The 27,370-nt window shown below is 43.6% G+C and overlaps 2 protein-coding genes across 6 annotated transcripts in view; both read left to right on the plus strand.

Annotated features, from left to right (window-relative positions):
- The window catches only part of LOC136494598 (uncharacterized), a 44,848-nt gene extending 18,176 nt beyond the window's left edge, over positions 1 to 26,672 (plus strand). For 3 of the 5 annotated variants that reach the window (XM_066490753.1, XM_066490756.1, XM_066490757.1), the window contains 11 exons: positions 232 to 300; positions 384 to 440; positions 1,541 to 1,618; positions 2,887 to 2,984; positions 3,072 to 3,117; positions 4,801 to 4,931; positions 5,601 to 5,700; positions 25,535 to 25,597; positions 25,698 to 25,865; positions 26,113 to 26,172; positions 26,265 to 26,672. In XM_066490753.1, coding sequence (XP_066346850.1) covers positions 232 to 300; positions 384 to 440; positions 1,541 to 1,618; positions 2,887 to 2,984; positions 3,072 to 3,117; positions 4,801 to 4,931; positions 5,601 to 5,700; positions 25,535 to 25,597; positions 25,698 to 25,865; positions 26,113 to 26,172; positions 26,265 to 26,447 — 1,053 coding nt within the window. In that variant the 3' untranslated portion in view covers positions 26,448 to 26,672. The remainder of the gene's footprint in view (positions 1 to 231; positions 301 to 383; positions 441 to 1,540; positions 1,619 to 2,886; positions 2,985 to 3,071; positions 3,118 to 4,800; positions 4,932 to 5,600; positions 5,701 to 25,534; positions 25,598 to 25,697; positions 25,866 to 26,112; positions 26,173 to 26,264) is intronic. The other 2 variants (XM_066490754.1, XM_066490755.1) reach the window with 2 other exon arrangements.
- On the plus strand, positions 11,565 to 15,543 carry LOC136494597 (uncharacterized). The gene is made up of 5 exons (XM_066490752.1): positions 11,565 to 13,920; positions 13,987 to 14,199; positions 14,261 to 14,326; positions 14,386 to 14,694; positions 14,768 to 15,543. The coding sequence occupies exons 1-5, from the start codon at positions 12,520 to 12,522 to the stop codon at positions 15,461 to 15,463; spliced, it is 2,685 nt and encodes an 894-aa protein (XP_066346849.1). The 5' UTR covers positions 11,565 to 12,519; the 3' UTR covers positions 15,464 to 15,543.
- Positions 26,673 to 27,370: the final 698 nt, after the last annotated feature.

Consider the following 27,370-nt stretch of genomic DNA (forward strand, 5'->3'; position numbering starts at 1 on the left):
GAGATAGTAAAAAAGGACTTGTATAACCTGTGCTTTGATTTCTTTAATGGCTACTTGGATCTGCAGTCCATAAATAATTCCCACATTACCCTTATCCCCAAGACAAACAACCCTACTACTACTATTAATGACCAGGCACTTTATGTATTTAATAACTATGAATTAAAATTGATCTCTTCTAACTCTGAATTTGGGTTTGGTCCTATAATTGAACTTATTTTATGCTCTTAGGTGCTCAGTCTACAAGGAAAAAGAAAAAATGGAGAATGCCTTGCTGAAGAGTCTATTAGAATACTTGAGGTATGTTTACCATTTCAGTTTGTAGGTTTGAATCCACCAATTGTGCATGCAAGTGTTCCATGAAGATTATGTCATTGACTTAGGAAGCTGGCCTTGGCGATTCACCAACATGTATACAAAGAATGAAGTATCTCTCTAGAGTAAGCACCTATTCCGAAATTTGGCACGAGAAGTTATGTATTTATATTTTTTGGCATCATTAAGTTATTCATGTGTAGAAACTATCTGCCATATTTAGATTCAAACTATCAAATGCTTGACATTTTACAACTGAAGTGTCACTAAAATATTATATGTTGCAGAAATAGAATCAACATAGTGGAAACTCAATCTGATAGGTTTTATGCATCCAAACAGGATGCTTGAGCCCCCAAAATAATAGGTCTATAATTATCTTTGTATCTTTTTATGGTTCACATGGAAGCCTTCGTTCAATAGATTTAGCCTGTTTATGGACGATTAATTTAAAGGAAATGATTTTTTTCTGGAGGCAGTGGTTTGGAACTGGAAAACTGAATGCAGTGCCTAAATGTGAGCTCACAAGTTTATAGGCAGCTGGAAATCTATGAATGACAATGGATTTGGCATGTTTTGAAATCTTGTTTTAGACTTAAATTAAGGTGTATTTGAAAGCATTCTTAACAAATGATAACTAGTTTTATAGTGATAATAGAAATAATTGACACAAACACCCTTGTGTGTTTAGTTGCCATGGTATAGAAAAATCCAATGCCTATTGAACATAAAAAATAATCTATGAAAACCATTTGTTCTCTCTGAATTGATATGATATGATCTGTCTCAGTTAGGGATGAAAACGGATCGGATACGGACGGATATCACCGATATTACATTTGTTTTCATATTTCTGTCCGGATTCGGATTCGAATACGGATAGTGTCAACTATGTCGGATAGGATACGATTGGATATCGACATCATAAATATGCGATTTGAGTATTCGGATACGGATACGGTATCGGATGTTGGATATCCGGACTCAGATACGGACAGATCTCAACCCCTCTAAACGGATTCGGTTTCGAATACGGTCGGAAAATATCCATACCGTTTTCATCCCTAGTCTCACTTAAAGGATTTTCAATGTTAATGTTTGGTGGTCCTAGCAGGTTAGTGCAGACCAACTGCAGTAGTTTTCTTTCATTTATGTTTGAGGAATTATGTTTGTAATTTGATTTTTTTTTTCTTGATCTGAATTGTGGTTTGTTACTTAATTGCAGGAGTTAATAAAATCAAAACGATTTGCTGAAGCTGAAATCTGGCAAAGGAAGATATTACATGTTCTGGAGCTTTCAAAGGCATGGCAATATGTACACTTTTATTTAGTGTTTGTTCAACACTCCCCTTGTGACATCACCATTTAGTATGACGATGATCTGGAACATGGTTGCTTGAGCTCATCTATGTGCTGATTTTTCTGGCTTTTGCACTATCCATGCTTCTGAACACAATATTTTCACTTTGTTTTGTCCATTTGTTAATGTCTGGGGGGCAAGATTAATCGAAATTCTGCAAAGCCTATGCTTGCATGCACATCACCCATCTATTATATTTATTCAAGTGCCTTGGATTTTGAGGTCAAAGTCTCGCTTCAGCTCTTACCCTTCTATTTGCATATCCAGGATGATAGCAATGTAGTTATCAGAACCAAAGGGGTCATTGAACTTCCCAAACGCTTTACCAACTCACTCGTCGAATTGAATGATCTCTGGTTGGCCAGTGGTTGATATTAATATAATATTTGTTCCTAAACTTAAATGTGCACTCTATTTTCCATACCAGAACTGCATAATTCTGTTACACATACTGGTTGGCCAGCAGTTAACAATGTAAAGTCTGGGCTTTTGTGAAACACATGCTAGTTCATCGCATTCCTTTTGGCTTTTGCAAAGAAGTTTACTGCCAAAATGAGCCTTGTACAGAATTCTGTTACCTGCATTCACTTTACAATGTAGAAGAAAATTGTGCTGCATTTTACTCAGTAACAATGCCACATGCATAGTCCCATAAAATTTATTTAGCTAGCCAAATTAAAATAAGTTCTGTAGTTGTTTTGTTGAGAATTTTCAGTGCATACATAAAACATTGCTGTACTGAAAACATGAAAGGTGATTCAACTTGAAAGTTTGTACTTGTATGGTCATAAAAACTTTAAACTGGGGATTATGCCATGTCACCTTTTCATGTGGAAAGGGGAAGAAAAAAGAGAGATCATTTCATCAGCTTTGGTGATGCCTATTCCAACTTCAGCTCAGAATTATGAGCCACTAGAATCTCTAAAAGAAAATTCTTTTCCGGTCTTAGACAGGATATTTCTTACTCAATGTTTTCACGTGAAATATGGAGATGAACTTCAAGAGTGTTCTGGCCTACTGGTTCTAGTTGTGGTTTATTTCTTGATGAAAGAACTAACAGAGAACCAAATAAGGAAGTTGAATAAGAAAATATAAAGCACTAGGTGCAGGCAATATTGACTTTAATTGTCAAAGTTCTCTTGATGTCATTTCTTGATTCATGAATCATTCCTGGAAAGCCTACTGAAGTTCATCTGTTGCATGTTTCATAGGGATGGGATTCATTGGACACTGCACATGCAGCTGAACTCCTAAGTTTAAATCTTGAAGCCATGGAGAAGTTCAAGGAATCAGAAGAGCTATTGGAACGGTGATACTTGTCAGCAACAGCTGTCTGTATGTCCGTTTTGATCATTTTAGTGCAGTTGCTTAATCTTTCTAATTGTTAATTTTCTAGATGCCTTGCAGTCAAGAAAAAGGTTCTACCTGAAGATCATCTTCAGGTTTGTTCTTTCCCTCATATTGAGCTCTTGAGATTATCTTTGTTGAAAAAAATTGTAAGCTATATTCTTGAGTTGTCAAATATAAGTACTACAAGCTCCCTTGCATGGTGATTTTTGCTTTGGCTTTCAAATTGTTTTTTTTAGAAATGATCTTAAGATCAATTGTATTTTGAGTTTTCCACCTTAGAGCATGTACCATGGTTCGTCTATTTGCCTCCACATAATCTTGAGATGACTCAATACACAAGTCCTGCATGGGGTTTTATCTGTAGTTGACTAGTTGCCTTTAAGTAAATTGACAAGCCTTTAATTTATTCGTCCATGGAAGAAGGAAATGCCTTCATTGCAATGTTAGGGCAGCTCCAGTGTCTGATTCAATCTCAAATGCTGAGATGAACTTCACGATCCGCATACTATCTATGGTTTGGGTGCTCCCGTGCTGCAGTCAATTGTTGGGGCCCACAACCGAATACAAAAAGGAAAAATCTGCAGCTTCTTTGCCCTTCTCTCTCCACGCCACTGCAGGAAAGACAGCTGGAGCTGCGCTCGTCGGTTCTTTGTTCCATCCATTCGAACAAAACTGGAGTTGAGTGGAGCAATCTTTTTGCTGTTTGTTGGCTCTAGTGTTGAAATCGAATCATACTCCTCTCTCCTCATGGTTCGGTTTCACAGCCCGCTGGAGCTGCTCTTATATGATACATGGTGTGCCTCTAGTTTCATAGCACTAAATTTTGCTTATAGGACACTTGGTTTGTGAGATAAGGGTCTCTTTCTCTCACATGTCCACCACGTCACCTACAATGCATGAAGCAACTTATAAGGCGGCTGGCATCGACATTATAAGTGCCCTCTGGCATCTTCATTTGTGGCAGTCTATGCAGATGTCTGTGTTTAATGAATGTGGGCCCAGCATCAGTGGTTTCTGTACCATTCACCTGCAGCAGTAGCCTCATCTCCAATAATTCTGTTCGTTCATAATTTTTTATTGGGTAGAGAAGTAACTCAAGATCTGTGATGCCTCTTGTCCATCTTTGTCTGTTAGTGTTTCCTTGTCAAATGCTCACGGGCGTGACAAGCATGCATATATTCATTGTCACTACACACTTAATTACTGCCATTGGCAACACTCTCACATTCTCTACATGATGCGGTCAAAGGATCAGGTACAACAGAGCCTTCAAGTAGGGGGTAGGCTAAAGATTAAAATGATGGAGCAATAAAGAGGATTTAAAAAGTAAAAAAAAAGTATTAGTAGTATTAATAGTACTATGAAGTAACTGTGAATAAATTGATGATCTAAACAAAAGGTCCGCGGCAGGATCTAAAACGGAAAAATCTCATCTGACAAAAATGACTTCTGGCCATGTTGGCTCCATCAACCAGCATGTGATCTCCTGAATTTGATTTCCTGCTCCCACCATTGTGCTTACATTATTTCTTCCTCAGTGATGATTCCATCTTCAGGCTGCTGCAATACTGTGATAAATTTAATGTTTCAATTTGTGCTTTATAGAGAAACATCAAGAACCACAATACTGTGATAAATTTAATGTTTCTAATTGCGCTTTATAGATAATTGCGCTTTATAGATAGGACCTGAACTATGTTTTAGTAACACTGTTTTACATTGTAAGTAATTAGTTTTTACATTGATCAACTGTCGTTTTCTTGTTTCCATTGCAGGTAGCTCTTACATTGGTACACTTGGCAAGGTTAACATTGCACAAAGTTTTAAATGATCTGGAGAATGCAAACAGCGATGTAACTGCATATTACCTCGCAAAGGCAAAACAGCTCAGCAATGATTCAATCAGGTTTTCCATTCTTCTATTTTCTTCTCTTTCACTGTTTTGAATTACTGGTCTCTGATTCTCGATGACTTGATTTGCAAAGCACTTGTATTTTGGCATGTTGGTTGCATTAAGTCAAATGGCTGCTGTTAGTTTGGCACTATAGCCAATAATTTGCAGTATCCTAGTTTTGATGAGGTTCTACTGGAAACACACCTAATAAGCTATGGACACAAATTCAATTGGTCAGGTGAGTAAAGATGCTATGAAATAAAATGTGTGCATATGGTGACAACTGATGCTTTACAATATACTAGAGGCAATGTTGATTGTATTCAGTTAATTTAGTTAAAAAAATGAAAGTTGTTTATACTATTTTGCATGCATACATAAAAGCTGATGATCTGAACTGTTTTCAGTGTCTAATTCAATATTCTTAATGTTTTTCTGTATTGGTATTTCATTTCCTGTCTCAATCTGGAATCTGGTTACTTCAGTATTTCAAATCCTTGTCCTCAGGTCTATTGCATTGATGGTCAGCTAATTAACTGTAATATTGTTGTCCACTAGTGGTCTTTTCTTTTCTAATGTATCATCATTATTTTAGGATTTCCTATAAAACCAAATTGGTATGTACTAAATGCCAAGTTAGATTGCTGATAACTGATGGGCCTTGAATATTTTTTATTGTAGGATTACAGAAGGAAAATTAAATTCTTCAAGAAAAGATCAGAATAAAATTAACAGCACATCAACTACAGATACAGATAAGATTGCAGCAACAGCTATTCTTGTATGTCTCTACTCATCTTAAGGAAAGGAGTTTGAGATCTTGAACTCCTTTTCTTGCAATTTTCTTCTCCAGCTCCTCACAACACTCGAGTATAACCAAATAGATAGGCTTTAGGCTCCTGCCATAGGCCATATGACCCCCCCCGCCAAACCCCCCCCCCCCCCCCCACCCCCACCCCCAGAAAAAAAAGGCACTCCCTCACGCATATGCACACCAATATTAAATTAAGAAAATGTGATAGAGAGAAACACACATGGACACTGGCCACACAGAAACACACATGGACACTGGCCACACACCTACACACGTTAATTAAAACAATTGTGCCATGGATATGAGAGAGGCGACCACTAATACTATGTATACTTGGGAGTGGAAAAACTAGACTAGTTCCAAAACCAAGTTCCCAAGACCAGCATGTACAATTATTCGTTTTTTTATCACTTCTTTTGTTTTCACTAATGCTTATTACATTAAGTTACTCTATACAATTTCTGGTTTTGTGTGTATCAAATTTTCTTCCTCGTATCCATGGTTGGCCCATTCAGTTATTATCAAGGGTATGTTTAGACATTTGATACAAAGTAGCTAAAGGATAGAGGTATGGGTATTGAGCAACAAGATGATCTTTGCTTCCACACTTGAAGCACCTTCTTGACTCTTCTTTGTTCTTGGATGAAGACTTCTTTCTTCTAGCACGGTAGACCTTCTTCACCATGAATTTGCCAAATCTCTTGACAAATAGAGCCATCTTCTCATCATCATCATCATCCCATGATTCATCTTCTTCACTTGATGTTTCTTGCTTAGCTTTGCCCTTGGATGATGTGGCTTTGAATGCCATGCTCTTCTTGTCATCCTTCTTGTCATCTTTCTTCTCCTTCTTTTCTTCCTTCTCATCATCTCTATAAGTATCATCGATCATTATATCTCCCAATACTTGGTTTTGTGTCATGGTGTCCAAACCGCTTCTCACTAGAATAGTGACTAATGTACCAAATCTTGAAGGCAAGCATCTCAAGAACTTGTGGGAGAAGTCCTTGTCCTTCACCTCTTCTCCAAGTGCTTTGAGATCATTGACAAGCACTTGAAGCCTATGAAACATCTCCAGCACACTCTCATCCTCCTTTATCTTGAAGCTTGTAAACTTCTCCTTAAGAATGTAAGCCTTTGCACCCTTCATGGCTTGAGTGCCCTCAAATGATTCTTCTAATTTCTTCCAAGCCTCATGAGCCATCTCAATATTCTTGATTTCCTCAAATATTCTTTCATCAATTGCATCATGAATAGCACTTAGAGCAATGTCATTGTTTTGGAGAAGCACTTCTTCGGCCGCGGTGGGATTCTCCGGATCACCAATCTTAATTTTGGTTTCTACCACCTTTCACGCCTTTCTATTGATTGACTTGATGTGTGTGGTCATCTTTGACTTCCAATAAGGATAATTTGTGCCATCAAATTGGGGTGGCTTCTTGGTGTTGTTGATTTGAGCCATTTTAACACCGAAGGTTGTTAAGCCTTAAATAACGGTGACCTTAGCTTCGATACCACTTGAAAGGTCCTAATGGCTAGAGGGGGGTGAATAGCCTAATAAAAATTTCTACAGTAACACTTAACCAAATGGTTAGACAATTATGAGGCGAAGCAAGTGTTGCGCTAGCCTACTCAAAATGTAAGCCGCTTACCACAATTCTAGTTTAGATAGTATCTATTCACACAATAGCTATGACACTACCCTATGTTAGTGTGCTCTCAAAGGCTAACTAAAGAGCCACACCAACCAGGCAAACAAGCTCTCATAACTAACTACACTAAAGAGCTTGTCAACTAGTTTGCGGTAAAGTAAAGAGAGTGATTAAGAAGGTTATACCGCCGTGTAGATGAAGGAACCAATCAATCACAAGGATGAATAACAATAAAGATCAATCACCTCGGAATCAATAATGAATACAATGATTTTTTACCGAGGTTCACTTGCTTGCTGGCAAGCTACTCCTCGTTGTGGCGATTCACTCACTTGGAGGTTCACGCGCTAATTGGCTTCACACACCAAACCCTCAATAGGGTGTCGCACAACCAACACAAGATGAGAATCACATAAGCCACGAGCAATCCACTAGAGTACATTTTGGCTCTCCGCCGGGGAAAGGTCAAGAACCCCTCACAATCACCACAATCGGAGCCGTAGACAATCACCACCCTCCGCTCAACGATCCTCGCTGCTCCAAGCCGTCTAGGTGGCGGCAACCACCAAGAGTAACAAGCGAATCCCGCAGCGAAACACGAACACCAAGTGCCTCTATATGCAAACACTCAAGCAATACACTTGGATTCTCTCCCAATCTAATAAAGATGATGAATCAATGATGTAGATGAGTGGGAGGGCTTTTGCTAAGCTCACAAGGTTGCTATGTCAATGAAAATGGCCAAAGGTATGAGCTTCAACCGGCCATGGGGCTTAAATAGAAGCCCCCACGAAATAGAGCCGTTATACCCCTTCACTGGGTACTGATCGGGGTAACCGGATGCTCCGGTCCTACTGACCGGACACTGCTCCTCAGCGTCCGGTCGCCCGATGGCGGCCACGTGTCTCCTGCGTTCAACGGTGATCGTTTGATCTCAACGGTCGAAATGTTGACCAGATGCTCCGACAGAGCTGACCGGACGCTGGACACTCAGCGTCCGATCGTTTACAGTAAGGGTCCAAAACGTGTTTTTATCGACCGGTCGCGTCAGGTCTTGCTTGACCGGACCCTGCCAGCGTCCGGTCACACTGTGACTTTTTACTGTACTGACCGACAACACGACCGGACGCAGCCCTTCAGCGTCCGGTCGCTGAGCGACCCAGCGTCCGGTCAGTTAACCGACGCCAGCATCATTGCGACCAACTCCATTTCACCTCTAACTTCACCCTTGCTCAAATGTGCCAACCACTAAGTGTATCACCTTGTGCATATGTGTTAACATATTTTCACAAATATTTTCAAGGGTGTTAGTTCTCCACTAGATCCTAAATGCATATGCAATGAGTTAGAGCATCTAGTGGTACTTTGATAACCGCATTCCGATACGAGTTTCACCCTTCTTAATAGTACGGCTATCAAACATAAATGTGATCACACTCTCTAAGTGTCTTGATCACCAAAACAAAATAGCTCCTATGGTTTATACCTTTGCCTTGAGCTTTTTGTTTTTCTCTTTCTTCTTTCCAAGTCCAAGCACTTGATCATCATCATAGCATCATCTTCATCATGATATGATCTTTGTTTGCTTCGGAACTTGCAGTGTGCTACCTATCTCATGATCATATGATAAACTAGGTTAGCACTTAGGGTTTCATCAATTCACCAAAACCAAACTAGAGCTTTCACCGGCCCAGGCGGGGCACGGCGCGGACGGCCCAGCGGAAGGCCGTCCCAGCAGCGCATCGCGGCAGTGGCCCAGCAGCCGAGAGCAGCCAGGCCACACGGACATGTGGCCAAGTGCACCGCACGGCCCAGGCAGGAAACCGAGCAGGCCGGCCCAGGCGCGGCTTGGCGGCCCAGGCGCGGCTTGGCGGCCAGCCCACGTACAGAAGCAGGCCGGCTCAGCGGGGCGCGTGGCACCAGGCCCAGTGACCGGAAACGGTCGGCCCGTGCGCGGATGAGCCCAGTGCGATGGCAATTTGCGTAAAGGCCCCCTAACTATCTCTAAATCCGCTAAGACCCTATCCGTAAACCTATAAGTCTAGCGTTTTTGCAAAAAGAACACGGTAAAAGTGTTATTTACGATTGAGCCCCTTTTCTACCTTAAAGCAGAGCATCGTAGAGGCAGGGGAACCGGCCAGCGGCGGTGCTGGCAGGGCGGCTGCGGCGATGGCCGAGCACGGCGCGGACGAGCCGGCGAGGCGCTGAGGCGCAGCCGGGTGCGGTGCCGGGGTGCCGAGCGGATCGTGGGGGCGGCGTGGTGCGGTGGCCGTCACGGCCGCAGGTGCAGGCCGCTGCGACGATGGGGCGCACCACCGGCCTCGGCAGCAGGCGAGCCGGCGCAGATGATGGCGCGGCGGCGATGGCGCCTGAAGCCGAGACGGCGGGGCAGCGCAGCGGGACCGCGGGGTCATGTGCGCGGGCGCGCGAGGAATTTCGGCGGCGGCGACGAAAACTGCGTGGCCACGATGGCGCGGAAGGACAGCGCGGCGGCTGCGGTCCAGCACGGAAATGGAGGGGCGACGCTCGCGGCTGGCGAGGCGGCTCGGGCGCGCGAGCATGGAGGATGCGGTTGGCTCCGAGGTGGCGAGGTGCTGCGGCCCGGCGCAGCAGCGAGGCGCAGTAGCGGGGCAACGGCGCAGCAAGGAGGGGCGCCGGTGCACGGCAGCGGGGCTCCTGTGCTCGCGCGACGTGGGACGGGTCGACAACGGCGGATTGGCGCGACGGAGGTGGAGCAGAGAGGGCAGTGCTGCGGCATGGAGCCGTGGTGGTCACGTGCGCTCGCGCGTGATGGCCAGCGACGGCGCTCCTGGGCTTCTGACGCGGTGAGGAGGGCGCAGCACGGAGGTGAGGCGGTGGCCGAGCTTGGCGCGGACGAGCCAGCGAGGTACTGAGACTCAGTAGGGTGCGGCGCCGGGGTGCCAAGCGGGCGGAAGGAAGAGGAGGGCACCGGCGCTAGAGGCTCTGGCGACCGTGGACCGGACACGGCGAGGACAGGGGGCGCGGGCAAGAACCGAGGAGGGGGAAAAGCACATCGTGCTCAGTTGGTAAGGACGGCACCGGCTGATGGCCTGGTCGAAGAAAAAGGAAAACTGAGCCAGACAGAGGCAGTCGAGGCAGTCGGAGACATTGATTGCCCTGCCGAAAAAAAAGACGCGACGGAGCAGGCACATACAAACAAGGCAGGTCACAGACGAGCGAGGACAGACGGAGACAAGCCGCAGCAGGCGGACACAAGCTGAGCCAGGCAAGGCAAGCAAGCTCAGAGACATTTATGACGCCGCAGAGTGAAACGATGGAACAAGCAGCGAGAGAGGGAAAGCAAATAAATCAGTATACGGCAGCAGCAGCCCGGCCCACCTTTATTATGGCGATCGTCAGAGAAAGGACGCGATGGAGTGGGAGCGGTGGCACGACGACGGAAGTCAACGATGCGGCGTGTTGATGCAAAAGTGATCTGCAAACACAAAGGGCTAATACCCGAATCGATATCCAAAGCGTGCCAGTCGATTTGACCTACTAATCGACAAGGATGAAGACACGAACACTTTGATCCTGACAACAGCGATACGCCCGGAAGTCACGGCCAAGAGGTGCTCACACGGAACTCGAGAATCGCCGAAGGTCGCACTGAAGCGATGCAGCTCGCCGAATCAATGAGAACTCGTAAAAAGGAAAAATATGCAAATTGACGAAGTCGCCGAAAAGTAAGTAGATGCAAATAGGAGTAAAAAGTTGGTTTTGATATTGATTGATTGATCTCTCTATTACATTGCCCTTTACTCCATATTTATACCCTGATCTAAAGAGACACAACCAAACACAACTAGGACACCAATCCCGTATCTAAGGAAACACGTGACTCTTACACGAATCATAACCTAACAAATACAGAAAAGGAAACCAACTCCTATCTATTTCCCTGTCCGCCTTAATTACGATGGAAATCTCACTGTCCTCCTTCCCATCGGCATACTCCCTATTTCATCGGCAGCAGGCTTCAAGTCTTCCTTCATCGGCATACTCCCTGCTTCATCGGCAGTAGTCTTCAAGTCTTCCTTCATCGGCATACTCCCTGCTTCATCGGCAGTAGTCTTCAAGTCTTCCTTCATCGGCATACTCCCTGCTTCATCGGCAGTAGTCTTCAAGTCTTCCTTCATCGGCATCGACAACACTCCTCCAACCTCATCGGCAACGCCCGAGTCCAAATCAACCTTTCCATCAATCATCACCAACTATCGGCAACCATTTTTACAAACTGGCTTTCATTGGCTATCAAAGTATTCAATAACTTTCCCCTTGCCGATTGGTCCACTCCGATTATTTTGACATGTGCAAAAAACGGTGTCAACACATGCCCCCCAATTTCGGAGTATAAAACCATTAATGCTCCGAAATTTACTCCAGATAACGCTTGCCTTTGCCCAATTACCGTAACTCATTCTCCAAGCCAAAACTTGATTTGTTATCAAATCCAATCAAATCTAATCTTGATCCACGCACCTCAGTAAATATCGCACAATCGCCAACCACTCTTGCCTTGATTGAGATACCAAAATAATAACCCATCGGCAAGATCCTAACATGATAATGCTGCCATTTTAAGAATTAAAATATCATGTATCAATATCCCTTCCAAGTCATGATTGCTTGTTATTAACTCATCTGTACAATCCCCTGATTATCGCGCGAATAGTTACCATATCCCCCTGCACCGCCTTGACCTATATGCGCGCGTCATAGAGATAAGTCCAAAATACCCTTATCCTGGCCGTCTTATAAATAGATTTCTCCAGAACCCTCATTTTCTATCTTCAGCCTCCAATCCTTGGCATTCTCTCTCTCCGGCGGCGACTCCGACGAACAACCGCGCGACCTCAACCAACCAGAACCCTTCTCCGGCGCTAACTTCAAGTCCCCGGCTCGTATCTCCACCTTCCTCAAGACAATGGCCATCAACTTCGACGTCCCCGCGGTTCGCTCCACTTCCATTACCTTTTACTTTGATCTTTTTGCAAATTTATTCAGTTGGTGATTTTTCTTTTCTTCTGTCTTCTGGATCCCATAACCTTAGGAACTGCGCAACAAATTAGTTATCCCAACCGATCAGCCACACGTCCAATGCCTTGGACCAATGGGCAACCCAGATCCAACCGATCTGATCAACGCAGAGGTTAACAGAATCCCCTTTAGAGCCCAAAATTTCTCTCTGAACTTGTGGAAAGACACATTCCGATCTTGGCCCAAAACCACCAAAGGGTGGAAAGATTGGTATTTGAGGATCAATAGATCGATGCAAGTATACTGGGCAGAGCGAAAGTTAGACCAATGTATCAGGCTCTCTATTGCCGATATGCAGAAAAATGAATCAATGATAATTGCAGCTGCTTATTTTTGGTCAGATACGACCAATACTTTTATGTTTGGACATGGCCCAGCTACCCCTACCCTTGCCGATGTCCACATGCTTACTGGCTTGGACATCTCAACTGCCGATGAAGGCTCCATCTATGGTAGAAAGCCTGAATATAGAGTGAATACCCGTAACATCGGCGGTTGGACAGGATATACTCAAGAATACCAGAAAACCGGGACACCTAGCCAGAGGGAACATGCCACATTCCTGAATATGTGGTTAGAAAAATTTATCTTCTGTGGTCGATCAGTAGGACCAACCAACGCCTTCCTCCCTGCAGCTGAACTTCTGGCTAATGGCGTAAGGTTTCCTCTTGGCCGATACCTTCTGAGCTCCACTTATCATCTTCTTCACCAAGTGTCTCAGAAACTTCTGCTTGGCGAACCCATCGGCAACCTGGGAGGCCCGTGGTGGTTCATCAACATGTGGCTGAATGCCCATATGCACAAACGTTTGCAATGGGACTTTTTTGCTCAACAATTCCCACGAGAAATTGCCGAAGATTATGTGCTCGGGGATGATGAATCGGCAACACGTTCACCCCTCAATTTTGGTGAAGCCATAATTGTCCTTCCTGGAACAGAAGCCAACGAAGACCAAATCGGCAGATTCTTTCAAAGCTTCTATAATGGCCTTTCTCGTGATCATAGGGCCTGGGTGCCTTATATCGACGAAGAAAACAGATTCCCCCTTCTTTTCAACTTTGCCGATGACACTCTGAATCAAGATAATGAGCTCATGATGGCTATCATCACTCCCAGGGCAATTCCAGTAAACACATTCGGCAGCGGGAAAAACACCAACATTACATATGAATTTTACAACCCATCGGCAGTATCCCGCCAATTGGCTTTTGGGCAACTGCCAATCAAACTCTGCTTTGCCGATGTGATCAAACCCAAGGAAACAATCACCTGCGGAACAGACTGGAACAAGGTAGTACAACTTTCTCCTGATGCCGATACCACAGATGTTGATATATCTACCTGGACACCAATATCTTTCATCATCGAGTCATACAAGCAATGGTGGCGAGAGTGGAAAGAGCAACTGTTCGCGACTTCTGCTCACACATATCGGCACATGATCGATTCTGAATATGCTATCCCTGACGATGCGGTAAGTTTCTTTGAACTCCCTTCTGCTTTTCCTTTCATTTATCAATAACTGACTCCCTTGTAACAGGTTAACCACCCAGCACCATCGGTGAGCAAAAGTGGGAAACCCTTCAACCTCCGGCCTATTTCCCCAACATCGCCGATCGGCTACAACGCTCCCACCTTAGCCGCTTTGACCCACCAGAAGATTCGTACCAAGACCATCACTTCTAAGTCAAAATTGGCTATATCCAGGGCTACTCCATCGGCCGCTGCTACAACCTTGGTCAAAGCCTTTAAGGTAACAACCTTGTTTATTTTCACTTATGCCAATCACAAACTATATTAACCTTAATCATCAGGGGGTAAGAGCTGCTACTGGATCATCATCGGCAATTCCGCCGATATCAAGCACCACTCCTTCAGAGGTAGCTTCTTGACTTTACATTTTATCTGTTAAATATCATATCTCACACTTGTTTTACAGCAACAATTGGGTACATCGGCAAACGTACCAGATGCCCAAGCTTCACAACCAACAAGTGTCGATGCCCCCCAGCCGATCGTTGCCGATGTCCAAGCAAAGCGCAAAGCTTCAACAGATACTGAAGCACAGCCAAAACGACAAAGGTCTATGCCGATCCCTACATCTGCCCCAATGTCATCGGTCATCACACCTCAAGAGCCTACCACCGATGAAGTCACAGAGGATATCCCATCGGCAAGCTCAGCCGATCCACACGACATACTCCAGGTTGCTTCCTCCAGTCAAGCACAGGAAATTGCCTTGAAACAGGTAAACCGATCAACCTATCTGATTTTACAATACTCATACTTACCCCTGATTGATCTCCTTGTCTTTCTTTCAGGAACAAGATTCCCCGAACAGCCTATTTTCCTTTGCCATTGACATTTCTGACGACGATGGAGAGGAGACAAGTTCTTCCCTTGCACTGGGAACAATATCGGCAGAAACTAAATCCAAGTTGGAAACCCTCCTGAACTTGCTACAGCAAAGTACCGCCCAACTGGTAGATGACTCGGACCCCGCAAAGGCAATCTTCAAAACAATTCGTGGCCAGGTCCCTGCCGATGTTGAAGAAATACTCTTCCCAGCAGCTCACTTAGAAAGCCGTCAACTGCAATATCAACGGGCTGCTCAGCGCATTGCCGATAGAGCAGCTCAAGCTCAACTTAAAGGAGAGATGCTACAACTGAAACAAATCGCTGATGAGAAGCACAAGGGCATCGTCAACTTGCAGACTTCGGGTGCTGCACTTAAGCAGAAAATCTTGGATCTATCGGCAAGGAAGGCAGCTCTATTGGCTGAATTGAAAGAAATTGATGCAGCCTTAACTCATGCTCAACAAGAAGAAAGCCAGCTACCCAATGCTGTCAAAGCCCTTCAGCAAGAAAGAGATATCCAAGCTCGCAAAGCTTTAGCCATGAAGAAGAAACTCAAGCCTGTGGAAGGTGCTGCCGATGACGATATCAAAGAAATGGAAGAAGCTGACCAGATTCGCCTGCGTGCGATATTAGCTATCCAATCCTTGCTGAACGTGTAATCTTATTTATTGTATCGGCACTTTATGAGACATTGATACCCTTGCATAATTCTTAGCCGATAATACTGTTATCGGCACTTATACTTTTATGCATCTGTCCAGATACTAGGGTAATATTTCTTTAAATATTTTCCATTTAACGCTCTGGGAAACACAACCCCTTCGAGGGTTTCTAAAATATATGCATTACCAGGAATAGACTGATTTATCCGATATGGACCTTCCCAATTAGGAGACCACTTTCCAAACTTTGAACTTTTAGTCCCAATCGGTAAAATCAATTTCCAGACCAGATCTCCATCGGCAAACTCTTTTACTTTCACCTTCTTGTCATACCATCTAGCTACTCTTTTCTTATTTTCTTCAATACTAACTAAAGCCCTTAACCGATGACCTGCCACATCTTCCAACTCATCTTTCATAAGAGTATTATACTCATCGGCTGTTAGCTGATTTTGAGAACGTATTCGTCTAGAGCCAACCTTAATTTCCCAAGGCAACACTGCATCGTGTCCATATACTAACTGATAAGGCGTTACTTTGGTTGCACCATGGCATGACATCCGATATGACCACAAGGCTTCATTTAATACTGTATGCCACCTCCTAGGATTTTCTTCAATTTTGCGCTTAATAAGTTTGATGATCCCTTTGTTAGAAGCCTCAGCTTGACCATTAGCTTGAGCATAATATGGAGAAGAATTTAAAATTTTAATTCCCATACCTACAGCAAACTCATCAAATTCTCCTGATGTAAACATAGTACCCTGATCGGTAGTGATAGTCTGAGGAATACCAAATCGGTAAACAATATGCTCTTTCACAAAATCAATCATATTGACCGATGTCACCTTCTTTAAAGGAATTGCCTCAACCCACTTTGTGAAATAATCGGTAGCAACCAGAATAAATTTATGTCCTTTACTCGATGGCGGATAGATCTGACCAATGAGGTCAATAGCCCATCCCCGGAACGGCCATGGTTTGATTATAGGATTCATAGCCGATGCAGGCGCTCTTTGAATATTACCAAACTTTTGACACCCCTGGCATCCCTTAAAATATTTAAAACAATCTTCAAGAATGGACGGCCAATAGTACCCATTCCTCCTGATCATCCATTTCATCTTGAAAGCCGATTGATGTGCCCCACATACTCCTTCATGAATTTCACCCATCAAGCTTTTCGATTCATCATTGCTAACACATCTGAGTAAAACTCCATCTATAGTTCGATAATATAATTCATCATCGAGGAGCACATATTTGGTAGCTTGGAACCTTATACGTCTCTCGACCTTTCTACATGGATCCTTTAAATAATCGACAATCTCTTTCCTCCAGTCATCGGTATCAACTGCCGATGTTAGCACTTCCTGAATAGGCTGATACCCTGAAGCATGCTGAGCTAGTCGATTAGCTTCCTCATTATGCAATCGAGAGATATGTTCAAGACGAAAATCTCTAAATCCTTTCAACAATTGCAAACATCTTTCATAATACGGAATCAAAGCTTCACTTCGGCATTCATAAATTCCATCTAATTGATTTATAACTAGCATAGAATCGCCAAAGATTTCAACAACATCGGCACGTATCTCCTTCAGCAATTCTAACCCCTTTATCAAGGCTTGGTATTCAGCTTGATTATTTGTCGCTGTAGCAACAATCGGCAATGAAAACTCATACTTCTTTCCTTGAGGTGAAATTAATACAATGCCGATATCTGCTCCTTCACCACATGTGGACCCATCGAAGAAAAGTGTCCAGGGAGCAATCCCCAAAGAATCCACCGTATTACAATGCTGAGTGACAAAATCAGCCATCACTTGCCCTTTAACTGCCTTAGTTGATTTGTAGCGTAACTCAAATTCTGATAATGCTAAAATCCATTTGCCGATTCTACCACTTAATATCGGCATCGACAGCATATACTTACCACATCGTCTTTGCATATGACCATACACTCGGCAGATAACAAATAATGCCTTAATTTGACACAAGAAAAGTATAAGCACAGACACAATTTCTCGATAGCCGAATACCTCGTCTCAGCATCCACTAATCTTCTGCTCAAATAATAAACAACACGCTCCTTCCCTTCAAATTCTTGAATAAGAGCTGAACCGATAACTGTATCATCAGCTGACAAATACAACCTAAAAGGCTTCCCATGTTGAGGTGGAACTAGCACTGGAGGATTTGATAAATATTTCTTAATTTCATCAAGGGCTAACTGCTGTTCAACTCCCCATACAAATTCCTGATCAGCTTTTAATTTAAGCAGTGGGCTGAAAGCCTTGATCTTACCCGACAGATTAGATATGAATCTTCTAATGAAATTAATCTTACCGATCAAAGATTGCAATTCAGTCTTATTGGCAGGAGCAATCACCTTGTTAATTGCATCAATAGACTTCCCACTGATTTCAATGCCCCGTTGATGCACCATAAAACCCAAGAATTGTCCTGCCGATACACCGAATGCACATTTATTAGGATTCATCTTCAATCCATGCCTCCTTGTGCACTCCAGTATCTTTCGTAGATCGGCTAAATGTGCTGTGATATCCCCAGACTTAATCACTACGTCATCAATGTAGATCTCCACTAATGTGCCAATGTACTCATGAAAAATAAAGTTCATAGCCCTTTGATAAGTAGCACCGGCATTTTTCAAACCAAACGTCATGACTATCCACTCGAACAACCCCACATGTCCTGGACATCTGAAAGCAGTCTTGGGAATATCCTCCTCAGCCATGAATATTTGATTGTAACCTGCATTACCATCCATGAAGCTAATAATTTGATGTCCAGCCGCAGCATCAATCAACAAATCAGCAATCGGCATTGGATAGCCATCCATCGGTGTGGCTTTGTTGAGATTCCTGAAATCAATACAAACACGAAGTTTTCCATTTTTCTTATAAACAGGAACCACATTAGAGATCCACTCTGCGTATCGACATTGCCGAATAAACTTTGCTTCAATTAATTTAGTTATTTCGGCCTTAATGTCAGGAAGTACATTAGGGTTGCATCGGCGCGCTGGCTGCTGATGTGGCCGAAATCCAGATTTGATAGGTAACCGATGTTCAACTATCGATCGGTCTAACCCAGGCATCTCAGTATAATCCCAAGCAAAACAATCTTTATATTCTTTTAACAAATCTGTTATTCGCTGCTTACACTTAGAATCTAACTTAGCACTAATAAAAGTAGGCCTCGACCTATCACCATCACCGATATCTACTTCTACTAAATCATCTGCCGATGTGAACCCTTGGCCTAATTTTCCATCATCGGCAAACCTATCCCTTAAAACTCCTCTTCAGAACCGACTGCTTGGATCGGTGGAATCTCATAATCAGCAACTCTAAGGAACTCTTTTTCCCAAGCTTCTCCTGATATGCATTTGGTTCGCTCATAAGTATCTGATTCTGCCGATGCGATGATATAAGAAGAATCACCAGGGACGATCTCAATCTTATCCCCAATCCACTGTACGAGGCATTGATGCATTGTAGAAGGAACACAACAATTAGCATGAATCCAATCCCTCCCTAGAAGCAGATTATATGCACCCTTGCCGTTGATAACAAAGAACGTCGTTGGCAAGGTTTTGCTGCCGATGGTCAATTCAACGCATACTGCCCCTTTAGCCGGTGACACATTGCCTTCAAAATCTTTCAACATCATATCGGTTTTGGTCAAGTCTTGCTCTCCCTTACCAAGTTTCCGATACATCACGTAAGGCATAATATTAATCGCAGCCCCTCCATCAATAAGTACCTTAGACACAGGCTGCCCATCAACTCTGCCCTTCACAAATAAAGCCTTAAGATGCTGTCTCTCGTCATCGGTAGGTTTCTCAAAAACAGCCATCATTGGATCTAGCGTTAGCTGAGCTACTTGATCAGAGAAAACAACTTCTTCCTCGTTATCAGATATTGCCAGAAACTCCATCGGCAACATGAATACCATATTAACATCTGCCGATGGACCCTTATTTTTGTGTTTTACTTGCCACTGCTGATGACCAGGCCTTTCATTGGAGGAATTTTCCTCCTGGTATAAATCCTCCTGACGCTCACGTTGCATCCTCCTTCTCTGCGTCTTTGTCAGACCCTCTGGGCACCATCGAGGAAACTTGGTCTTCCAAACCGGCTGATAACAAGTCCTAGTTGATTCTACGCGACGTATATTAGGGTCCCTGTAGAATATTTCCTCATCGGGAACTCTTGCGTTTGCCATCTCCTCAAGCTCCTCTTGATTCCTTGGAAAATATCCAGCGCGTTTACCAAGCCTCTCATGTACACTAAGTCTGCCCCCCAGCCGATCATGCACTGATGCTCTGCCTCTGATCGGCTCGTTGATAGACAAACCCTGATTTACACGTTGAAACCTCCTTTCTGAACGATTGACTCCGTAATAACCATTACACTCAGGGCAATTTTCAACAGTTGGCAATTTAATACCTTCTTCCCAGCAATGGATGAAGAACGGACATCTCCAATGATCTTTATGTCGATTCCACTCTTCCTGACGTCTCATTTCTTGCTGTTGCCGATATCGGTCATTACGTTGATGCCAACCCTCCTGCTGCCTTCGATGAGTAATCACAATGCCAGGTCGAGGAGGTTTTTTGGAACTACTGCTTTCTCCTAGCAAACCCTTACTTTTTGCATCATCGGTAGTTATCCGATGTTGGGGGTCTACTGACGCATTTTTCTCAGCAGCCTCTGACGTCAACACCTTGGTCTTTCCTTTGGCATCCAACATATTTGCTGGAAAAGGGTGTTGATCAATTTTCATCGGCTTCTGGGTCTTGGAAATACCAAACTTAATTCTCCCAGATTCAATAGCCGATTGTAACTGTTGCCTGAATACCTTGCACTCATTTGTACTGTGTGAAGTTGCATTGTGCCATTTGCAGTACAAAATCTTCTTCAACTCTTCTGCCGATGGGATCACGTGATTAGGTGACAGCTTAATTTGGCCCTCTTGAAGCAGAAGATCAAATATTTTATCGGCCTTGGTGATATCAAAGGTAAACTTTTCTGGCTCTTTTTGACCAAAGGGACATGATATCGGCTTTTTATTCTTAACCCACTCAGCTAAGCCGATAACTGGTTCTTCATCAGAGTCAGAATCTCCTACTTCTTCAACAAATGATACCTTTTTACTCCAGTTCTTTTTAGGTTCAAAAACCCTAGTATCTTGATCAGAGATCCTTTGCACAAGATGACTGAGGCTTTCAAATTCCTGAGAAGCATATCTGTCCCTAAGATGTGGCAATAACCCTTGGAAAGCCAAATCGGCAAGCTGCCGATCATCCAGCACCAGGCTGTAGCACTTATTTTTTACATCTCGTAGCCTTTGTACAAAGCTCTCTACCGATTCATCATTACGCTGTCTCAATTTTACTAAATCGGTAAGCTTCTTTTCATGGATTCCAGCAAAGAAATACTTATGGAATTGTTTTTCTAGATCAACCCAAGTAATAATAGAATTTGGTGGCAATGAAATGAACCATGTAAATGCTGATCCAGACAAAGATGACGAAAATAAACGAACTCTTAATTCATCTCTGTTAGCTGCCTCTCCACATTGAATAATGAAGCGATTGACATGTTCCATTGTTGATGTATCATCTTGCCAAGAGAATTTAGTGAAATCTGGTACCTTGTACCGATTTGGGAGAGGAATTAAATCGTATGCAGGAGGGTATGGAGTCCGATAAGAATAAGTATTGACCTTGGGTTTTATCCCAAACTGATCCTTCATAATCTCTGCTATCTTATCGGCCCAAAAAGCATCAGCCTCCTGCTGACGAACTGGTTGAATTTCTACAGGAGGTGCCTGCTGACATCCCTCCACATATCTTTGTGGCCCACGATCTCCAGCAATCGGCATATTTGCCGTTACTTGTGGTCCATTGACCTGTTGGAAAGGATTCATCGGCTGGGCTGCCGATGCTTGATTCTGGAGACCAGCTTGTATATGACCTTGTTGAATCCCTGCAACCTGCTGATTTCGCTGAACTGTATATTGAACAGGTAACTGTCCTGACCAATCATTATTAGAACTCATCGGCACAAAACCTACCGATGGCTGGTAATTTGCTGATATTGTTGGATAATTATAACTGGTTTGAGGCATGAACTGAACCCCAGTTTGACTCAAAGCAGGGGCTTTCTGCTGCATCGGCAGTACGCTCGCCGATGGACTTGAATTGAATGTTTGAATCATAGGCATCTGGAAACCTCCTGGAGTTGGTTGTACAGAAGTAGTCGCGGCATATTGAGGCACTTGAGCCATCGGCGAAACGGCCGATGATATAGGCGCTCTTCCTGCTGCATCAAATACTTGAGGTAATCTAGAATTGAAAGCAGATGACTCTGGAGGCATGCCATATCCCCACCAATTAGTAGGAATCTGGTTATTCTGAGACACAGGGCCTGACATAGCTGATGCCGATAGATCTGTATTAAGCTGAATTCGCCCTCCTGGTAGTACCTGATCTGACTGTATCGGTGTAGATTGAATATTAGGTGAACCTGCCAATACTGGAGGGGAAGTAGCTTCTGTACCCACAACGGCCGAAGGAGCCGATGGAGTTTTGACAGATGCCGGCTCTGGTTGATGATAGGCAGGCCCAACGTAATGTGGTGCCGCTTGTCCTTCTTTGAGAGTTCGAACCACAGCATTATGAACAGTATTGGACAGCACATTGGAATGATTAATCAAAGCATGATTTACTGCAGAATTAACCATCTCTTGAAGTTTACCAGGATTGGAGTCAAAGGTAACCTGCCGAGGCAACGGCAAATCTTGCTTCTGGATGACTTGTCCACTCTTGTTCAAGCTAAACGATCTCAGACAAAGCTGCTTGTATTCTTCTACAGCCTTTTCCATAGCCTGCCTCTGTTCTTCCTTGAGATCTTCTTCTGATACTGCGATAATGTTCCCTGGATCGATCTCGGAGTTGAACATATTGGTTGAAGGGTCCCACTGGGCGTGCCAAAAGATGTGTTGATGCAAAAGTGATCTGCAAACACAAAGGGCTAATACCCGAATCGATATCCAAAGCGTGCCAGTCGATTTGACCTACTAATCGACAAGGATGAAGACACGAACACTTTGATCCTGACAACAGCGATACGCCCGGAAGTCACGGCCAAGAGGTGCTCACACGGAACTCGAGAATCGCCGAAGGTCGCACTGAAGCGATGCAGCTCGCCGAATCAATGAGAACTCGTAAAAAGGAAAAATATGCAAATTGACGAAGTCGCCGAAAAGTAAGTAGATGCAAATAGGAGTAAAAAGTTGGTTTTGATATTGATTGATTGATCTCTCTATTACATTGCCCTTTACTCCATATTTATACCCTGATCTAAAGAGACACAACCAAACACAACTAGGACACCAATCCCGTATCTAAGGAAACACGTGACTCTTACACGAATCATAACCTAACAAATACAGAAAAGGAAACCAACTCCTATCTATTTCCCTGTCCGCCTTAATTACGATGGAAATCTCACTGTCCTCCTTCCCATCGGCATACTCCCTATTTCATCGGCAGCAGGCTTCAAGTCTTCTTTCATCGGCATACTCCCTGCTTCATCGGCAGTAGTCTTCAAGTCTTCCTTCATCGGCATACTCCCTGCTTCATCGGCAGTAGTCTTCAAGTCTTCCTTCATCGGCATACTCCCTGCTTCATCGGCAGTAGTCTTCAAGTCTTCCTTCATCGGCATCGACAACAACTCCTCCAACCTCATCGGCAACGCCCGAGTCCAAATCAACCTTTCCATCAATCATCACCAACTATCGGCAACCATTTTTACAAACTGGCTTTCATTGGCTATCAAAGTATTCAATAACTTTCCCCTTGCCGATTGGTCCACTCCGATTATTTTGACATGTGCAAAAAACGGTGTCAACACGGCGCGACGCTAATAAACCATAGTTGATTGATTTCGAACAAAGGGGAACGCACTACTAACGACAAGCGACGGAGCAAGGCAGGGAGACGTCCTGTCATTTCTGTGGAGCCGTTCGCTCGCAAGTCAATAACTAAACTCAAGGCATTTCAACTGAGCGGGCTTCTCCAAATAAACACATGAGCATATATATATATATATCGCTCAATGTATTAATGGATTTTATTTTATTTATAAAAGTCGTTTTTCATGCTTAATCTAACAGAACATACCGTTCACTGGCATCGTCGTTCGCTATTCCTAAATATTTCTACGCACTGCGTAATTTAACTTGGGCATTGATTCGAGTCCACGAAACTAAGTCACATAGGATTTGCGTATCGCGTCGAATACGTTTTAAATAAAAAATTCCGAGAAACCCGTTTCGAAAATTTTCTTTAGGCCTAAATCGCAGTGCTAAACGAGCTCGTAACACCAGGGGTGTTACAACCAACCCCCCTTAAAAAGAATCTCATCCCGAGATTCGAAGCAAGAACCAGAAGGGAAAACGCAATTACATTTCGTAGATCAGGGATTACACGAAAGATTACACAATTTCGAATACTAAACCACACGGGGATCTAGGGATACATGGTTAAGAGCAATCTAATACAACCGAGTCTTACTCCAGAAGTCGGGATAGACGAAGACAATGGAGAAACATCAAGAAGATGATTATCCAAAACATGGTGTAGCACCAACAGATACAGAAACAGTCGACTGAGAAGTAAAACATCGTGAACCCTAAGATTAACTACCCGAAAGGGAACTTGAACTTCTTCGGAAACTAGATCTTTTCCTTCTTTCAGATTACACCATCACCTCAGACTGACGAACCTAGCTTCACAACGTCGACTGGATTTCGTAGCTCTGCTGTGAATGTGAGAGAAAATGGGGATGAAGAAGAACAAGGACCAAGGGTATTTATAGGGGCGAACGGTGGTGAGGGGCAACACACCGGACTAAAGACGGCATGGATGGAATACACAGACGGGTCATGCTGGGGAGATAAGATCGGACATGGTGCGTTTCCTGCGTGAGCGGCGGAGGGGAAATAACGGAGAGTAGAGGGGGTCCGCTTGACGAGGCAGGCGTGCGGGCGGTCGTGTTCCCCAAAAGAAGAAAGAAAGGAGAGGGGAGGGGGGGTCTGGTACGAGGGACGAGGCGTGAGAGTCGAGAGCCGACCGGATGCTGGGAAAAGGAGGAATGCACAGTGCACAAAGACGGCGAGCACGGCACGATGTCGCGGCCACGCGAAAAACGGGGAGCTAGGAGCCCGATACAGATAGCGTTCGTAGGGCACGCAGCGAAATGACCCAGCATGCGTAGCGCGGTCAACTAAACACAGGCTTAGACATGACATATACTCAGACTTTTTAATTACTCCCGACTATCCACTGCTAACTTTCCTTACTAGTCTTCTTTTGCTTTCCTTTACTCGACCACATCCGTCTTTCATGTAGACTCAAATCATGCCACACTTTCTTCCTCTAAAACCATCTCCTCTTGTTTACTTTGAGAGAACACTTTTGCATCAACCCGTTGAGATCGGCATTGACCCTTGAGGCCAGGTAAAGATTATTGCTTTGCTTAATTAATTCCAAAAGAGTCAAGGGGTATTTATCCCCTCCACCTTACAAGCAAATCAATCACAATCCTATAATTATGGAAATAGGAAATAATATCTAAAGATAGCTAATCTGGGCACCTAGGCCCCTTTGCCGCCGGCATGGCCTAGCCACTGGGCCGGGCCCGACGTTGGTAAGTGACGCTGGTCATAACAGCAACAATGACACATGGTGGGCAGTTGTGTTTAGGTTTTCGCCGGTTTTCCTTAATTAACCGTGGAATTGTATGATTTTTTGTCCTAGTTTATCTGATAAACCGGGTCAATTCTTCCCTAAGTGAACTATAGGAACTCCCTGCCCTTTTCGAAGGTTCTTTTGATAACAATTTTTTTTTAAAAAAAAACTTTGGTGAAAATAAGGCTTATGTTGGTTTTTGTTGTCGTTAACTATTTTCACCTAACTCTGTTTGTATTATATCTGTTTTTAATTGATAATACTGTGTATTACATGTGCAGTTGCAATCACTTATTGTTATTGGATTCATTGATGTTACAGCGAAGCGTGTGCTAGGGCAAGGGGTAATTTTCTTTTTGGAAACTTTATTTATGCATTGGCAACTGCTGAATTATGTTATATGCAATTTATTTTCTTTCTAATATACCATGTTCTCTTTAGTAGTTGGTACTCTTGCTAAGGCTTCCACTGGAACATTTGAAGCATGGATTCTTCAAAATGGATGCTGTACATATACCAGGCACACCTCGGCCATTTATATGGACCGGCACAAATATCATATATGTCGGATATAGCACACTGCGAATCCATTTTAAAAATAAGTTTGGAAAGGTCTGGCACACTATTTTTTTTTGTAAATTGACTAGATATATGTCTTCTTGATTTAATTATTGTTGTGTAATAGATGTCACAATCAGATGACATAATTGTTAGAAAGGTATTGTTATGCTCCATGAGATGGAACACAAATTTTTGGCATTTTTTTCAATGGCTGTAATTAGGCACTTGAAACCTCGTTTTGGAAGCGGGAATTGCTAGTGAAGCTTACAACTTGACCATTTGTTCTCTTCAATTTCAGGAGCAAGATTATAAATCTGTTGAAGATGTTCTGCATAAGTGTATTTCACTTTACAAAGAGGTATGAGACCCTCATCCATGCATGTATTTACCCTATACCAGCACGGTTATCCTAATTAAATGGCTGCTTTAATGCGTCATTTGTTTTTGCAGCCTCATACACGAAGGTTAGTGAAAAAGGCTGTGAAGCAGGACTACATGATGTGCCTGAGGAAGCTCATCGTTATGGTTCAACGGATACATCCATTTCCACAGATGACGGGGTTGCAGGAGTTGTTTGTTGAGGCTGGACAAATTATAGAAGAGTTAGCAGAAGAGAGTACTAGGAAGAAGTAATGATACGTAGGAACACTCATGTAACTATTGAAAACTGGCATCTATGCTATTTGGCTGATGTAAGCATGGCACAGATTCCCTAGAATGCTGTTTTGAGCTATTCATATCATAGAACCTGATAAATCTTCATATGTACTAGTTGTGTTGCCAATAGCTTTTATGAAACGTGTGCGTGTACTAGTATGCTAAAACAGATTCATATTATTAATCACTGTTACAGACTCAGCTCGGCTTGCATAGTTGCATTTATACAGCCAGCGGGTGTAAGAACACTGCGACAGGCCAACCAAACACGTGTTTAAAGCAAGCATACTAACCGTGGAATAGCATTTTCCGCTCAAGATCAAACGAGATAATTTCATGTCGACGGTTGTTCGGTTTTTCGGTTTGGTCAGTTTAAATTTCTGGCAACTTGGGTGCTCGGATTTGCGTTGGTTTTGACGTTGCACCGAACCGATGCGCCGTAGATTAGCACTGAACGCACAACCAATCAACTCCACGGCCCATAACTCCCTTCAGCCCACCCTGAGTCCCAGACCGCGATCCCTTTACCTCTGCCGCATCAGTCTCCCCCGCGCGCGCGACTTGAGGGAGCAGGCGCTTAGCCGTTTGGGCAAGCCTGCAGGCTGCAGTCCTGCTCCTGCCGCCGACGGCTGCAACCAGAAAGAAGCCAAGAAGCGGAGCACAACAGGCTCCACCGCTCATGGGTCGTTGTGCAAACCAGCTAGCTTTAGTATTGTTTTTTTTTAACTAGTTTTTAGTATTGTCTTAGCATCCCTGCTAGATTTTTTCGTTGTTGTTCGCCTGTCCGGTGATGTTCCGTGAACACCAAAGCGAGGAACCGAGCACTGAAGTCATCAGTTTTGAGCTTTTCCTAGCACCAAACGGTTGTTAGTTATTTTTAAGGGGAATATTTAGATTGA

The sequence above is a fragment of the Miscanthus floridulus genome, chromosome 11, assembly GCF_019320115.1.
Source record: "Miscanthus floridulus cultivar M001 chromosome 11, ASM1932011v1, whole genome shotgun sequence".
Lineage (NCBI taxonomy): Eukaryota > Viridiplantae > Streptophyta > Magnoliopsida > Poales > Poaceae > Miscanthus > Miscanthus floridulus.

What these genes read in the sequence shown, in the direction of transcription:
- LOC136494597 (XM_066490752.1), top strand. Translation starts at nt 12,520, where the DNA reads ATGGGCAACCCAGATCCAACCGATCTGATCAACGCAGAGGTTAACAGA. An exon ending in ATGCTATCCCTGACGATGCG is followed by an intron (nt 13,921 to 13,986) that starts GTAAGTTTCTTT and finishes CCCTTGTAACAG; the next exon opens with GTTAACCACCCAGCACCATC. An exon ending in CCTTGGTCAAAGCCTTTAAG is followed by an intron (nt 14,200 to 14,260) that starts GTAACAACCTTG and finishes CTTAATCATCAG; the next exon opens with GGGGTAAGAGCTGCTACTGG.